This window comes from Mirounga angustirostris, unplaced genomic scaffold (assembly GCF_029215605.1).
Source record: "Mirounga angustirostris isolate CCGP_5_RB_7025 unplaced genomic scaffold, mMirAng1.0.hap1 SCAF_2, whole genome shotgun sequence".
In the NCBI taxonomy this organism is placed as follows: Eukaryota; Metazoa; Chordata; class Mammalia; order Carnivora; family Phocidae; genus Mirounga; species Mirounga angustirostris.
This window is the reverse complement of record NW_026991710.1, coordinates 130,181,220-130,197,500: the sequence shown is the minus strand read 5'-3', so window position 1 is coordinate 130,197,500 and position 16,281 is coordinate 130,181,220. Positions and strand designations below refer to the sequence as shown.

Sequence of the window (16,281 nt, the reverse complement as noted above, 5' to 3'; positions counted from 1 at the left end):
TTTAACTGGCAGTTCCTTCTCAAGCCACTCCTTAAATGTAGGAGTTTCTCATTACAGTAACATTAATACTCATTTTTCTAAGTTGGGATGAGGTTGGATGCATGTGCCATAAATAAGACAGAAACTTATTTCTTGTTTACAAAAAAGTCTATGGTAATATGTCCTCTTTGTGTCTTCAGGAAGCCAGCATCCTAGTAAAAGTCTTTCATCTTCGAATTTACCTCATGTCTTATCAAACACCATGTCCTGTGGCAATCTGGAAAATAGAGGAAAGACAGAAGGGAAATGGCGTATCTTCTCTCTTTTAAGGTACTTTCTGAAATGTTGCAGATAGCACTTTTACTTATGTGTCATCAGCCACAGCTTAGTCCACATGGACATACCTGGCTTCGGGAGAGGCTCTGACACCTTAACAATACAAGGTTAATACAAAGCTATCCTAATTAAAATTAGGATTCTGTTAATAAGGAGAAGCAGAATGCATGTTGAGGTAGGCAATTAGCAGTCTGAACCAGAACATCCTTTCTCACTCTATAAGTTACCTTTTAAAAGATTAAGCAATCACGTCTTTCTCCTGCTTAAGGCCTATCTTGACATTGAATTAAAACTTCCTAGCTTTGCACATAAGCTCTTTCACAAACTGGTCCCTTTCCAACGTCTACAGTCATTCACTGCATCTGGATTGCACTGAATTTCGCACTAGTATCAGAATACCAGATCCTTTAATGAGTCTGTGCCTTTACATATACGGCCTAGAAGCATCCCCTTCATCCTTGAGGATGCCGCTCCGTAGTGTTCCTTCTGTGAACCCCTCCCTAATGCCCACCGTAGGACACAGAACCAGGAATTTTTCTCTGAGCCCTCAAAGTTCTTGTTTCTATCCCCAAAATAACAGTAGATCCCTATCTCTAACATATTTATTTATGTCATTAGGTGTCCTTCTTCTGGCCAGAGCTCAGTTACATAGTGTTTTCTGCCCTACATAAGAATATCTCACCTACCCCGGGATTCTACAGATAGGTTTTAAAAGTTTCTTCAAATATTTCTATTGTTTCTTTTTTTCTTTTACATTTAAATATTTAATTAACCTAGAATTTATTTTAACATGTTATGGAGAAGGTCTACTTTTATTTTCTTGTGGATGGATAGCCAGTTATGCTGGGATCAGCTATTAAGGTATTCTTTGCCAGTGGAATCAAAATGCCAATTTTGTTGAATAAGACAAATCTATACATATGCTCTTTCCTGTGCTTATATCTCTTTGCTCATCTTTAAAGTGTAGCTTTTCAGTGAAGTATTCTCCCTCTTACCCTCCACTTTTTTTCTAAGCCAAAAAAATTTTCCTTTCAGTTTTTACTTCTTTTGTTTGTTCTAGGGGCTTTGGAAAGGTCTTTCTTAATTTTGAATTAGTTACTTTTTTAGAGGTTTAGAGTGAGTCATCTTTCTTTTTTCTACAACCCTGACCTCATGTGGAATGAGTGAGTCATCTTTTAACTATTAATTTCCAAGTATTTCATTAGATAATGTCTTTTTTTTTTCTTATTTCATGCTTTTGGAAATTAATTCTACCTTGTCAAGTACTAATATTGTCATCACTCCCAATTTCTTTTTCTTTGCGTTTACCTACATCTTTACATGTCACTTTGTTTAGAAGCCTTTCCTGAAATAATAGATAAATTCTGAAACACGTTTTTATTTTTAATTTACTTTTTGTTTTATTGTAGTTTCTCCTTTCTTTAACTCTTTTCCTGTGGTTCTTTCACTTTTAAACTGTACTTCTTAATGTAGAAGATGTTCTTATAAATAATGAACTTTTTAAAAACCACTTTTATTTTATATTTACCTTTAAAATTTTTTTTTCTTCTTTCCTTAACTGCTGCTGACTTCCTCATGATGCTTTTCTCCATCTAATGCCATGCCCTCCTACTCTGCAAGCTTTATTTAGGTTAGACATTTCAACATAACCCCTCGTTGAATGAACGAATAGGTAAATGAAGGCGTAAAATGGGCATGAACCTGCAAGTTTTGCCATGAAAGCACATGGTTTTTAAATATTTCTGCCAGGGAGAAAGATGATGAATTGGGGATTTAGATCCTAAGTAAGGAATAGCATAAATGTCCAACTGCATTTTAATTTGACATCGAGATGGATGGGTCTTCATCATTTAGCCCATAGCTGTTGATGCTGTCCTTCAGCATGGTACATGAAGAAAACATGAAGAAACTTAATTAATTGCTCTTTTCTTAACTGAAATTACTATATTTTATTTCTACCACTTCACACAAGGTCTGGCACAAAGTGATGACCCAATAAAATGCTTGTGAATTAAGGAATCTAAGTGTTAAGTAGAACTATAAAGGTCATCCAGTTCAACCTCCTCCTACTAAATGCATAAATCCCTTCTATATCTGTTGATGTCGTATTCAATTTTTATTAAAAGAGATTATTCACATTTTGATTCATGTGTTCTGTTTACATATTTGCTTTTAGTTTCTGGAAATCCTTTAGAATAAAGAATTATTTCCAGGAAAAATTATTAGAATATTTTTGATCAATGATTACTAGAGTTTCTTTAATAAAGGTGAGAACATTTTATAGGTTGATTTTTCTAGTGAGAAAGTAGCAGCTTAAGAAGGTTAAATAATGTGATGATAAGGAGCACATCTGGGGATGAAGCTCACAACTTCTTATATTCTTATAGGCTCAAGCCCCGTAAGTTCCACACATCATTTATTATGAGTTCTAGGATGATGATACCGTAGTTTTAGATAAATGTGAGAGTACAGTTGACCCTTGAACAACACAGGTTTGGACTGAGCAGATCCACTTATATGCAGATCTTTTACAGTACTGTAAATGTATTTTCTTTTTGTTATGATTTTCTTAGTAATAGCTTACTATTACTAAGCTTACTTAGCTTACTTTATTATAATAATACAGCATATAACACATATAACATACTAAATATAAGCTAATTGTTTATGTTACAGTTGGTTAGCAGTAGGCTATTAGTCATTTTATAGGGAGCCAAAAGTTAAACTTGGATTTTCTATTGTGTGGGGGTCTGGACTCCTAACCCCTGCATTGTTCAAAGAGTCAACTGTATTACCCATACCATTTAATTTTAATTATTTCCCAGTGTTATTGTTGACCTAATTACATTCTGTCATGGGTTCTCCTTATAACCAATAAAACACACTTCCAATTTAGTTAGCAGACCTTAGGGATGTAGCTGATGAATCAGAACAAGACCCATCCAGGGAGCTTCACTAACCTCAAATCGTATCTAGAAAAGTCTGAAAGAATAAGTACATGCAGAATGCAAAAATCATAAACTAAATATTTTTTATGCCTGAGTAAAGTAGTATAACATTTACTATTTGCTGAAACAGCTTGAGAAGTAGCAACATTTAGATTTTGGTAGCTATGAGTGTTATAAAACTTGCCTGTAAGTAACAAAATCTGCACAGAAACCACTTTGGGGATATCACATTTTATCTATTCATATGGTTTTTTTAAATTGTTGTTCATATGTTTATTAATTCATCTATATTCTCTTTTTAATTGAATTTCAAGTACTTTGTAAATCTCATTTATGGAGAAAAATCCTTAATTAATTGGGGGTGGGGATGGCAAGGGCCTTAAACATCATAGAAGGGAGTAGTATGGTGGGGAATTTGCACCTGGGGAGGAGAGATTCAAATTAATTCTTATACAAAAGCAGGACATTATGTCCTCCATTTCCACATAGTAAAAGCAGCTCTTCAAAACCATGGAGGCAAGAAAATTTAAGATAACATTCCAGGTTTGAGCTGAGAAATAGTTACTAAACGATGGTCAGCCTATTCTTCACCTCATTGCTGAAGGTGGCTATGTGCTGGTTGCAACATAGCACTCTGAAAAATATTTGCTAAATCAACCTTTGATTCTGCCTACAATAGGTCTGTGACCTCAAGGTTAGAGGCCTACATAAGCTCTTACAACACTGCTTAAAAGTGTCTCCTTTTGAGAGATAAAGCAAACGTAGCAAACAATTGGTGAATCTAGGTGAAGGACATAGAGGTATTCATTAAACTCTTCTGGCAATTTCTCTGTAAGACTGGAACTTTTCAAAATAAAAAATTGTTGGAGAAATGAATATAATTCAGTCAAAAAACAAAACAAAAAACTTATCGCCTATTGGTCACAGCTTGGCTGGGAAGAGAGACAGGGTGTAGTGGTTAATATTGGTTCCAGTCAAGACTATTTGTAAGCATATGACTCTTTGAGTCTAATCACTTAGGAAATAAAATATTTGAATAAATAGAGGGTAATATCATGTTCCTGATTGCTATCCTACGTACATAAAGAATGGTTAAGAATTCATATAAAAGATGATTTATGCTAATAGAAAAGTAGCACTAGCGAAAGGACATGAAAAGCAGCTCTCAAAAGAAGATAGACCAATGGTCATTAAACATTTTAAAAATCTCTTACTTGCACTAGTAACTAAGCTATGAAAATTAAAGCGTCAAAATTTTAATTACAACATTCAGCATTAGTGAGGGAGAAGAAAAATAAAAACAAACACCTGTAATTCTGTCTGCCAAAGTAAATTGATAACCGTTTTTCTGGAGAGTTACTTGGCAATATATATATTTTAAAAACCTCCAGAACACCAACCCCTTTCTTTCCTCCAGATACTCAGCTTCTAAAAATTTATTGTAGAAAAAGTAGATAACACTATATGTTATATATAATACAGATTATATATATATATATATATATATAAAGTTATGTAGAAGGATGCTAACTTCAGTATTATCTTTATTAGAAAAAGGTCAGAAATAGCTAAATTTTAAGTGACAGGGACTTGCTAAAAATTAGAGTACATTCACGTGATGGAAAATTATATGGTCATTAAAAAGAATACTATAGAAAATAACATTAAAGAAGAATATTAAGTAACATGGAAACATTTCCCTGACACAATGTGAAAAAATCAAGTGCTAACACATGTACAGAATCACAAGAAAAACATAAACGAGGATAGTAGCTGCTCTCCTGTTAAGGTCGAAATTATAAGCAGTTCTACTTTTCTAAATTTCCCAAAATGTCTGCAAATAATGTGTACTAATTTAATTACTTAAAACCACAATTAATATTGTTAAAATAAACAGAAATTATTCCATTTGCTAGTTTAGCTGTAATTATGCACCGACACATTGCACCTTAGAGCTGAGATGAGCAACAGTGGAAGCTCAAGCAGGGAGCATCAAGCCACGTGCCCCAGTAACGGGAGGGATGGAATTCAGAAATCAATTTCAGCTCAATGCACAAATGATAGGTAACATTTGTGAGTTGTTTTTACACTGAAAAACACTAAAAGTACAACCTTGAGAATCACATAAGGTGAGAGACAACAGAGTAGAAATAATGTTTCCAGTTTTTGAGGCCGTGTTGTTTAAACCCAAGTTAACTGTTAAACATAGGAGGTGGTCGCCTATGAAATCACAGTCATTTCAAAGATGACAACTTGCCCTAAATGTTGCCTCATGGTCACCATTTGGGTGAAAGAAAGGCTGGATGAGAACGATGGGAGTCTCAGGCAAATGTAAATGTAGCTTGTATCAGTCATTCTAAAATCTAAGCTCTAGTAGCTGGTGAATCAGAACAAGACCCATCCAGGGAACTTCACTAACCTCAGATAGGATCAGAGTCTCTTGGGGACATCTATTTATAAATGCAGATTCTGAGGCTTTTCCTATGTAGAGCCTCTGATGTCATAAATCGGGGTTGATACCGGGATATCCATATTGTAAATAAGCTCTGCAGGTTTAGACAGTCAACATGCATGATGTCTGGTGTGCAATGGTTCAACAATGTCAGCTAAGCTACTGCAGTGGGCGGTATGTCACAAACCCTACATTTTTGGCCCATGTGGAAAAATCTGTGTTCAGTTTAAAAGACAATTCCTTAGTCACATTGGTTAGCTGGTTTCCTTGGTTCCTAGATGCAGAGGAACTGGAAGTTTACATCCCAAGTACATATAGCCTTTCTAGTTTTTTTTTTACATACTTTGTCTTAGTCGTGTAATAAAATATGATTCTCATGCCACAGTGTGGGATTAATAGTTTCCAACTAATCTTTTTATTATCTTCATAAAAGTCATGAGTTAATCTTTTTTGAAACTGTTTTATGTATTCTAATTCGAGGACACTACCTTTATATTATATTCAAAATTGTGATGCCTGAATAGGCCAAACGAGATATGTAAGATTTCTTACCAAATGATAACTTAAGAAAACTTACTTCTTTCTAGATAAACTTAGATATTACACACCATCCAGGAATGGTCTCTGTGCTTCTGCAATTTGCACATTAACTAAGAATTGACCATCAAATTGACTATTTTAATGTTTGTTGTTGTTGTTGTTATCTGTGGCTTTATTTTAAGCTCGTTAGATCTTCCGTGAGTCCTTAAGGGGTTGAGCAAAGGTCTGCAGGATACTGCCCTCGGATTGGGCTCCTGCCCTTTTCCCATCCTTGATTCCATGGGCTTTTGCTATACTCGGTCTTTTTTTTTTTTTAGGATTTTATTTTATTTTATTTTATTTTACTTTATTTTATTTGAGAGAGAGCAAAAGCAAGAGAGATCACAGAGGGAGAGGGAGAAGCAGACTCACTGCTGAGCAGAGAGCCTGATGTAGGGCTCCATCCCAGGACCCTGAGATCATGACCTGGGCCAAAGGCAGATGCTTAACCATCTGAGCCCCCCAGGTACCTCTGCTATATTCAGTCTTGCTGCAAAAGTTCTACTTTCAAGTATTTTGTGTGTTAAGTTTCTGTGTGTGACTTTATTGGAAAATGGGTTCTATAAAAAAAGGGGGGGGCTATCCGAGATCCTGATAATCACTGAATTTTGTCATCCAATATCTATGAACTTATGAAAATCACGTTTTCTGACAGGCTGATAATTCTGGAATCAAAGATGAGTAAGAGCTCATCATTAGTAAAGGAGAAAGGGATGTAAAACAGAGAAGTTGCAGTTAAACTGAGGCTTAAAAATGAACAGTAATTTGTCAGATAGTGTTGGGGGAAAGATGCTATTAACAATGGAAACATCATATAAAAGGGCCCAACCTTCTCCGAGATGGTGGAAAATTCACTGTGACAAGAATGTAGATGTGTAGTGAAGGGGGCAGGAGACGGTGCTGGGACCAAACAGCAAATCATTTTCACTCCCAGTCAAGGAAATTGGATTTTAGTATTTAGGTAACAAAAGCTGACATTAAGCAGGAAGATAACTTGGTCAGAATGTTCTATTTTTAGGACCATATATGTGATGGCAGAGTAACAGAGTATATAGGTAGGGGTGAGACAGGACTTATGGCAGGGAAACCAGGTAAAAGTTGAAGTTGGATTTGATGAGGAATTAAGAGAGTGACAGCATTTATATGATAGAAATTAATAATCTCTGCTTAGATGCAAGGGTAAGAGGATGAGCTTCCAGACTACAAGTTTCAATAAAAATGAGTGGAAATGATGCTACATTAGGCAAGGAGAGTCTGGGGGGCATAGGGTTGCCCAGGGCACTTGGAGTGAAATGATGGGAGAACAGAAGATAAAGGAAATATTGAGCTGATATACTCATTACCTGGAGAGAAATAGAAAGAACAGAAAACCTACTTTTACTGTAGTTCTGGTGTTATGTGAAAAACAAAGATCCAGTTGAGGTCAATAGGCCTAACTTCCCGGGCAATAGGCAACTGCTGCTTCCTACCCCACTATTCCTCCCAAAAAACAAATGATGAAGACTGAACCCTCATTGTCCTATTGAGATTTCTGATCCCAAAGTCTAGCTAAATGGCAGATTAGTGGTTTTCCCATGATGCAGAGTGAGATTTGGATCTTCATATGTTCAGTGTTAGTTTATTAGCTACTTAAGGTTGTGATTATTCCTCTTTTCTCACAAGTTCAAAGCCTAATTCATTGGTCATGTGGATTACAAAATAAGAATACATTAATTTATTGTAACAGAGACTGGTTTAATTAATAAATCTTCTCAAAAGTTTTTTTGTGTGTGACAGATCTTACATAAATAAATAGTCTTTAAAGCGGACTTTTGAACCAGGACAGAAAATTCCTCTTCCTAATTTGAAACTTTCTACAATCAACTGAAATTGAAATTACGAACACTGTCCACAATTATTGTTTCAGTTAGTTCTCAGTGCGATAATACAAATGAAGAATATAAAAGAAACTCATGTGCCATTTTAATGTCATTTAGCCTAAATACTTTTCCCAAAAAGTCACACTCACAACCATTTGATAGCTTCAGAGGGATACAGTGTGTGAAAGAATATTCCAATGACATAATATACAAAAATGTGTTACATATAGAAGAATAAAAATTTACGTTTTGGGGGTTATTGCCGTGGGAAGAAGGGTCTGATCTTCATAGACATCTTCTTCATTGAATACCAGGACCCCTTCCAGTTCATCCATACCACTCCATCATCTGTGCCATGTTTTGCCATGTCCCAGCTGTAATGTCCGCCCCAGTAGTATCTGCCGTTTGGATTGGCTGCATGGCATCTATTATACCACCATCCACCGCCATCTTCTTTAGAACACTGTTTTCTGGGATCTGCAGTTATCCTGAAAGGAAATGTTTGGGGTCATTAGAACTGCAGTGCTGTTGAGTTAATTCTTTGCAAAATACCCACAGAAGAGTGCTGTGCACAGTACTCTTTCACTCTGGTTTTATAAGTAAAATCAAACTAAAACACAAAAGACCTTCTCTGCCCTATAGCAAGAAAGAGAGAGAACTGGGCCGGGTGACAAGCTCATCTGCATTTGTTTCTTTAAACTGACAAGTCAGCTTTCAGCTCCTTTAGTATTAGAGTACCCTGGAAAACGAAATGAAAGTTCCAATGTACTATACCTTAGACCATACAGACAGAGAAACCTATCTAAATGCTCACTACACAGAAGGTAAATGTGCTCTAGTTCCAGTTCCATCTTTTATCATTGTATGACCTTGGGTAAGTTACTTTGTCTCTCTGAACTTCATCCATCAAGGGAGGATAATAATGACAACTTTATAGCAGAAATGGTTTAGAAAGTGACACATGAAGAGTTTAGTATGGTGGCTAGGGCCCAGGAAGCACCCAAGAAATGACAGTTATCAATAACATGAGCTGCCATTGAGGATCCCAATCACAACATTCGTAGCGGCTTTTAAAGCAGGGGTGAAAGACATCATACATACCAGCCATCGTTGTCCCTGTCGTACGTGCTGAAGTACATGCTGTTGTGAATGGTCATAGTTTGATTCTCTCCGATCAGTTGAGAAGCTCCTTCTATGAGGGCATTGCCAGCTGTTCCCTTATATTTGCTCACGGACAATTGGTATTTGTTGGCCTCATTCTGTACAGTGAATCCTCCATAGAGGGCCTTCACCTTGTCGCCTTTCCAGTCCTCCATTTCAATCAAAAGTTCCGTGGGTCCCATGTTGGTAAGCTGGCTAATTTTATCATTTCCAAGCCAATACTCACCTAAAGGAAAAATAAAATTAAGTCTCTCCAAAAACAACACCTCTGGAAATTAAAAACTGCCTTCCTTGCCTTATCTTTAGTTTCACAATCTTTTTGTAAACTCTTCTTAACCTCCTAAAAACAGTCTCCCAGCACTATGGTTTTTAAATGGAAATAAAAAAATTTTCCAACAGGATAATTTATTTTGTACTCCCACTTTTTACCTGGTAGACCACAGTATTTTTTCCCATCGGCATTGGTTGCAATATTTCCAAATCCTTGTTTATACGGATCCCATTTCCTGCCAAAGTCAACACTCCCATCTTGACGGTTCTGAATTACTGTCCATCCTTTGGTTGAAAGAAAAAAAAAAATGGCACATATTCACCAATAACAAATAATCTCACTTTGGGGAGAATGTCTGAATTCCTCGCCTATTTAATTTATTTTATGCCCACCTATGTTAAGTGCTTCAAAATGGATACAATAAGGAAATGAATATGAAAGGAAAACTTAAAATCTTTGGAGACCTCAAGTGCTTTATCTTACCCCCAAATTGTGAATTGTGAATCATAGATATTTTATAACCTTTAAAATATCAGGTTAAGTTCCAAGTCAAATGGCTCATTGTTAGGTATGTTAAAGCTAGGTCTCATTTTTTAGCATTGTATGGTTTCAAAATAATTACAGCATAATAGGTGAACAGCTATGGAATACTTACCTCCACTCTCTGTGGTCATATCACAGTATACTCTGTATGGTGTGATAGAACTGTGAGGCTGAATGAGATACATTTCAGATGTTTCACCTCCGTTCCTGATAATTTCCTCACATTCTGCAAACATAAGATAACATATATTCAGGGAACCACAACATAACTCCTTGATCTTTAGTCATCAATTTTATAAGATAACTGATGACACAGATTACTGAGGAATGTTTTATTTAAGACATTTGAGAATAAATTATAGAAACTGAATCATCCTTTTACTGAAAATCAAACTCAGTTTTGAGTTCTATTTCCCAAGGGGATGAAACAGCCCTTCTCCACCTTTTATGTCCTAGGATACACATAACCTGCCAGAACACATGGGATGGAGAAACTCCTACGCCCACCCATGCTTCTGCCACCTACCCAAGCAAACATGCGCATTAGCCAGGTGGAGAGACCACCATCATTACACTACATCCTATTCATCAAACACTGGCGAATACATTAGGCTAAGTCAGAACACAGCGTGCTAGGGATATCTTCATGATGTGCTCTTATGTCATTAGGATTGGTTGGGGAAGAGCCACTAAGCTTTTCGAAGTTCTCTTATTTTTTAGAGAGTATTTGTTCTGGAACCCTCTAGAAATACGTTTATTAACTAGTTACCTTTGCCAGACACCACAGGAATACTGCAACTGACTGTGCATGGAGTGCGGCAGTATTCTATCTGAGCTGAGACATCAGATTCTAATTTTTGTATTTTGCTTCTCAGGTTTTCCAGGATTGAACGGAGTACACGAAGGTTAGTTGGGACATTGTTGTTCACAGTCTCGTCTATATATAATTGGTGCTTTTCCAGCTCTGAGGAGTACTCGTTTACTGCATTTTCATTTTCTGGAAAAATGAAATTATGAAGGAATGGTAAGCACTTTCTCCCAATAAAAAAAACTACAGGTATTCAACCATACAGTCGTGATTTTGATTTTCTGAGAATAAGTTAATAGACACAGAGTTACTGTCAGGCAATCATGACATGTAGTTGGACTAGAGAAAATTATTTTGCCTGTGACATATACAAATGAACATAAAGTCTAGCTACTATACTAGTAATTTACCTTAGGTGTAAGCTAAAAATTATGCCTAATAATAAATACAAAATGTTCTTTATTTCTCTGGTGAGGAAAAGAGGAGAAAGCAGTGTTTAGGCCTTCCACCTCAGAAGTTCAACATCATATGGATTGGATACACTTGATTTACTTACTCATCTCACATAAGTACAGTAGAGCCTTGAAATTTATAAGAAGAATGTCATGATACCTTTGAAAAATGTCCAAATTTGGATAAGCTACTCACTGAAATGCTTATGCCAGGCTTACTCACTAGCTGATTCCTAACCACCCACCCAATAGCACTCAACATTCAGATCTCAAGATTCAAAGATTTGGTAGCGCTATCTGCAATACCATTGAGCACATCATAGATTACCCTCTTATATTCAAAACCTGAAGTATTAAATCTATAAATGCTAAATGTGACTCTGAATATTGTCTCCTGATTCACAAATTTCTTAGAGAATGAAAATAAGAACTCACGGTGAATTTTTCATAGAAAATGATTCTAGCTGAGAAGAAGTGCTAAATGGTGCTTATATGGCAAGCTGCAGCTAAAGGTGGCTAAGTGAGAACCTTAGGGTAAATCAGGCTCATACTGAAAGCAGTAGGATGTTCTTTAGGCTAATCTAGAAATGTTGATCTCAGAATCATGCATTCCCATGGCATTTCAAGAAGTTCCAATTTTATAGCAGTATCAAACATAAAACACAGGATATCTACCTGTTGTTTGTTTCTGCCTGTTTTTCCATAACTCTTTTAGCAGAGTTATATACTGAAAGGTGTTAGCAGAGGACTGGGACACGGACTCCACATCGTTATTTAACTCTTCTATACTTTTTCTGACTGGTCTTTCCTGTTTTACCAAAGTATCTTGCAAATGACATCCTGTAGGACACAACACTCCCTGCAAACAAAGAAAATAGCAGGCATTAGATAAAGGATTCAGATTATGGGTATTTGTGAAAATAGTACATGGTGAAAATTCAATGATATCATTAGCCAATATAACAACTTGTAATTTGATTTTCTGTATATAGGTCCAGAAATTCTAGAGTCCTCAACATATTCCTATGAAGATTAAAATTAGTCCTTAGCATAGAATAAATAAAACTGGACAATGAAAATTTTACCACCTGAACAAATGAGGTGGGCAAAATACAAAATTAAGAATAATTTTTACAATCTTGGGCTCAGACTAAAGAAAACTAGAAAGGAACCCTTAACCCAAGGCCTAGTAAGTTTTGTAGTTATGTCCAAAATAAAGAAACAAAATAATGATGATGATGTGGGTCAAGACAACATTAGGAAGCCATGATGAAGATAAGCATTCTCTGCATTGGAGACCCATCACGACAAGAAACATCAGTGCACCCACCAGGTCTGGGTCAGCATGAAGACAGCCCCCAGCATCAGGAGCTTTTCTTTCTACTTTCTTTTGGCCAGCTGCTGTTTTGGCTGGACGAGCCCGATAGCCACCTCCACTGATGGGAGGTGGGGCAGGTCTTAGGCTGGGAGCCTCTTCCCTCTTCTTGTCAAGGGGCCGGTGACCACGGGCATTCACAGTGGCCTTCAGGGAACCAGGCAGAAATAAAATGTAAAGTGTTATCAAAGATTTGACATTTAACTATTCCAATACACTCAGTTTTTTTTTTAAAAAGATTTTTATTTATTTATTTGACAGAGAGAGAGACAGTAAAAGAGGGAACACAAGCAGGGGGAGTATGAGAGGGAGAAGCAGGCTTCCCGCACAGCAGGGAGCCCGATGCAGGGCTCGATCCCAGGACTCTGGGATCATACCTGAGCCAAAGGCAGACACTTAACGACTGAGCCACCCAGGTGCTCCTCCAATACACTCTATTTATAATTTAGGTTATCACACGATTAATGTTTGCTTAAGGTCCATCAACTGGCTAGTCATTGTTGGTAAATCAGTAGGCTGCTTAGGTATCCTCAGTAACAATAGAAAGAAAAACCGCATGAAAAGCTATTGCCCCGGAGGGAGTTTTGTTAAAAAGAAGCCTTAAAATAAAGCTACATCAGATTGTGAATAGTAAGGACCTTAGATTCCTGATACCTATACATTGGAATACATAAAATAGTAAGGCATCTACGCTGTCAGGAGGAATAAATATTCTCAAGCCATCCAGATTACTAAATGCCTGTAATCATTGTTCATTATTTTCCCACTTTCAGTTTTTATGAATTGATTAATTTGCTTACTCCTATATAACAATATTTAAGAGGCAATACAGATTTATTCAAAGTGAAATTTACTTGGGATTTATTTGTAATAAGACAATCTTTGACTCTAGCATGTTTGGAGAGGAATAAGGTACTCTGCAGCCAGACTGCTTGGGTTCAAATCTTGACCCTACCACTTAATATCTACAAAATCTTGGGCAAGTTATGGTATCTGTGCTCCAGTTTTCTTATCTGTAAAATAGGGATAATAATAGTATCTGCTGTATAAGATGATTGTAAAGATTAAACGACTTCACATGTGACACCCTCCAAAGAGCACCTGACACATAGTAAGTACTCACTATTTTATTGCAATAACACATAATAGATACTACAGTTCAAAAGGCTTCTCCACTAATTCCAATCTTATTCTTATTTTATATCCACGAAATTATTGCTTAAACCATTCTCTTGAAATTTCTTACATGATTTCTTTATCAAACACCATAATTTTCTCATATCTAAAATAATTCTCAAGGTATGCGGTTAAAATTATTTGCTAACTTAAAATATATTACATTGGAGGTAATGAAGTGGAAAATATGCAATGCAATATAAAAGTGTTGGCTGGGATTAACTATATTGTCCTTCAGTCTTTGTTAGCAATTACACTTTTTTTTTTAAATTACACTAATTACAAATTAACAAATGACTAGATGTGAAGCAGAAGCTAAACTCTCCAGCTATTCTGTGAGCCTAGAAGTCATGCAATGACTCTATTTTGAATTTTACTGTCATTTATTCATTAAGTTATAATAATATTTAACATTTAGTGAGAGGGTGCAAGGCTTCCAACCCAGGCAATTTGGCTCCAGATCTCCCTGCCTAATCACTATAGTATTGGGATATGTGTAATTGTAATAAAAATAATAACATGTTAGGAGTTGGGGAAAATATACATATTTCCTGTGGTCCTGGTCTATTCTACCAGGAATTTTATGAAATGTGCCTCATCTTTTATGGCAAATCAAATTACAGTAGAAGAAAATATTTTCTATTTCATAGTGCCATTAGGTAGCATTGATGGTCTAGCTTTACCAGAAAAAGGGGAATTAAAAATATTTAAAGAAATTCTATGGATATTTAGTTTCATGAAGATCACTTAGTGAAAAAACAAAAACTAGAAAATCCATTTGGGAGCCTAAACTAGTAAACTATCTCTGTAAGGATTAGCTGGTGAGTAGAAATGTAAAAGTGCTTAGCCAAGTATTTATAAAAGTTTACTCTTAAACGTTCTTTACATTCTTCTTACCTAATGCAATTAACCAGACAACGATCTTTTTATCTGTATGGTTTGATAATTAAAACAACTTAGCTTCCCTTCAAATTCAACAAATGATCTGAACAAATCACTTCCTTCAAGTATTATCATATACTCTTTATTTCTAGTGTGACAGACTATGTTATATACAAGAAATTTGATCATGTTTCATTTGAGAATAAAATTAAAATTCTTTAAGTATTTATCTCCCTAAATACATTTCTATATTTTTGTTATCTTCAAACCAAGAGAAATAAATCAGCAAAGATAGTAGTTGATGAAAAACTCTTCCACAAATGAATAAGTTATACTGAGCTATGTGTTTGATAACTATTAATAACAATAAACACTACTTACGATTTAGATTTTCTCACTTGAAAAAACCCTATTATTTCATTTTATATCACTGTATTTGGTCTATTCTGCTTTTAGATTAGTTTACAATTTTCATTCATAAGTCACCAGTAATTTCAGGAGCTATGTATTACTCTCCTTCACCAAAGAGTAATCTACCACAGCTTTTTTCTCTTAAAATACTGCTTTTTCATTATTTTATAGTCCGCAAAATCCTCAGATTTGTCCTCATAATTGTAATAACATATTGCTAGAATTAAATGAAAATCACAGTACTCAGGATAACAAGTGAGAAAAACAATCTTACCACAGCTCTCTCTCCTTCATCCTGGGAAAATAAAGGTAAGAAACCAGAAAACAAGAAATTATTATTTTGTTTTTATGTAAGAAATACTATGTAACATTCTTTAAATAAAATGGGTCCCTGAGATTAACAATTCAATTTCATAACTAAAATCGAGGTTAATTTCATTAAGATATTCATATGATTACATTGTTCTATTTTATATTAATAATATTAGTAATAATACAATAAGTTTAAAATAGTCACCAAATCGTCATAATATTGAACTTGTGGCTTAACAGTAAAAACACACAATAGTAGCAATAATAGATTCTTCATGGTTTTAAATTTTTGGAAGTTCCAAGAAACCGTCCTTTGCTTGTGGACTTCACTGAGAGATCTTCAATCCTATATATAGCTGAGTCCTTTGTTACATATCACTTTAGAAATGGTTACCTTCCTTAGTTAATATTTAACGCTTTGGTTCACTTGTTGGCTGAACCATTTTATCACTTAAGCAACATCTTCCCAGCAAGACTTATTTACTTGTCATACAACTATTCTCTGTTGGCTGAATTTAGAAACACCACAGTTCTTAATTGGACAATACGAGGGAAAATTAGGACATTCCTCAGAGAAATGTGTATCATCTTTCCAGTAAATTAGTGTAGATGCTGCACAGGCTTACAAAGAATGTGTGAAGAAATAAACATTTTTCACCTAAGCACAAAAATTTGTACCTACTCACAAGGAATCCACTAAAACTGTGAGTTCACAAAAAGTATAGCACAAACGTTTA

The 16,281-nt window shown here is 35.5% G+C and overlaps 1 protein-coding gene across 1 annotated transcript in view; it reads right to left on the bottom strand.

Moving 5' to 3' along the window:
• Window positions 1–8,244: 8,244 nt before the first annotated feature.
• FGB (fibrinogen beta chain) overlaps window positions 8,245–16,281 on the bottom strand; it is a 17,812-nt gene continuing 9,775 nt past the window's right edge. Inside the window, exons 2-10 of the mRNA XM_045880259.2 lie at window positions 16,231–16,246; window positions 15,750–15,882; window positions 12,719–12,910; window positions 12,064–12,247; window positions 10,898–11,125; window positions 10,241–10,354; window positions 9,744–9,869; window positions 9,255–9,540; window positions 8,245–8,641 (exon numbers count right to left, since the gene is read on the bottom strand). Coding sequence (XP_045736215.2) covers window positions 8,410–8,641; window positions 9,255–9,540; window positions 9,744–9,869; window positions 10,241–10,354; window positions 10,898–11,125; window positions 12,064–12,247; window positions 12,719–12,910; window positions 15,750–15,882; window positions 16,231–16,246 — 1,511 coding nt within the window. The 3' untranslated portion in view covers window positions 8,245–8,409. The remainder of the gene's footprint in view (window positions 8,642–9,254; window positions 9,541–9,743; window positions 9,870–10,240; window positions 10,355–10,897; window positions 11,126–12,063; window positions 12,248–12,718; window positions 12,911–15,749; window positions 15,883–16,230; window positions 16,247–16,281) is intronic.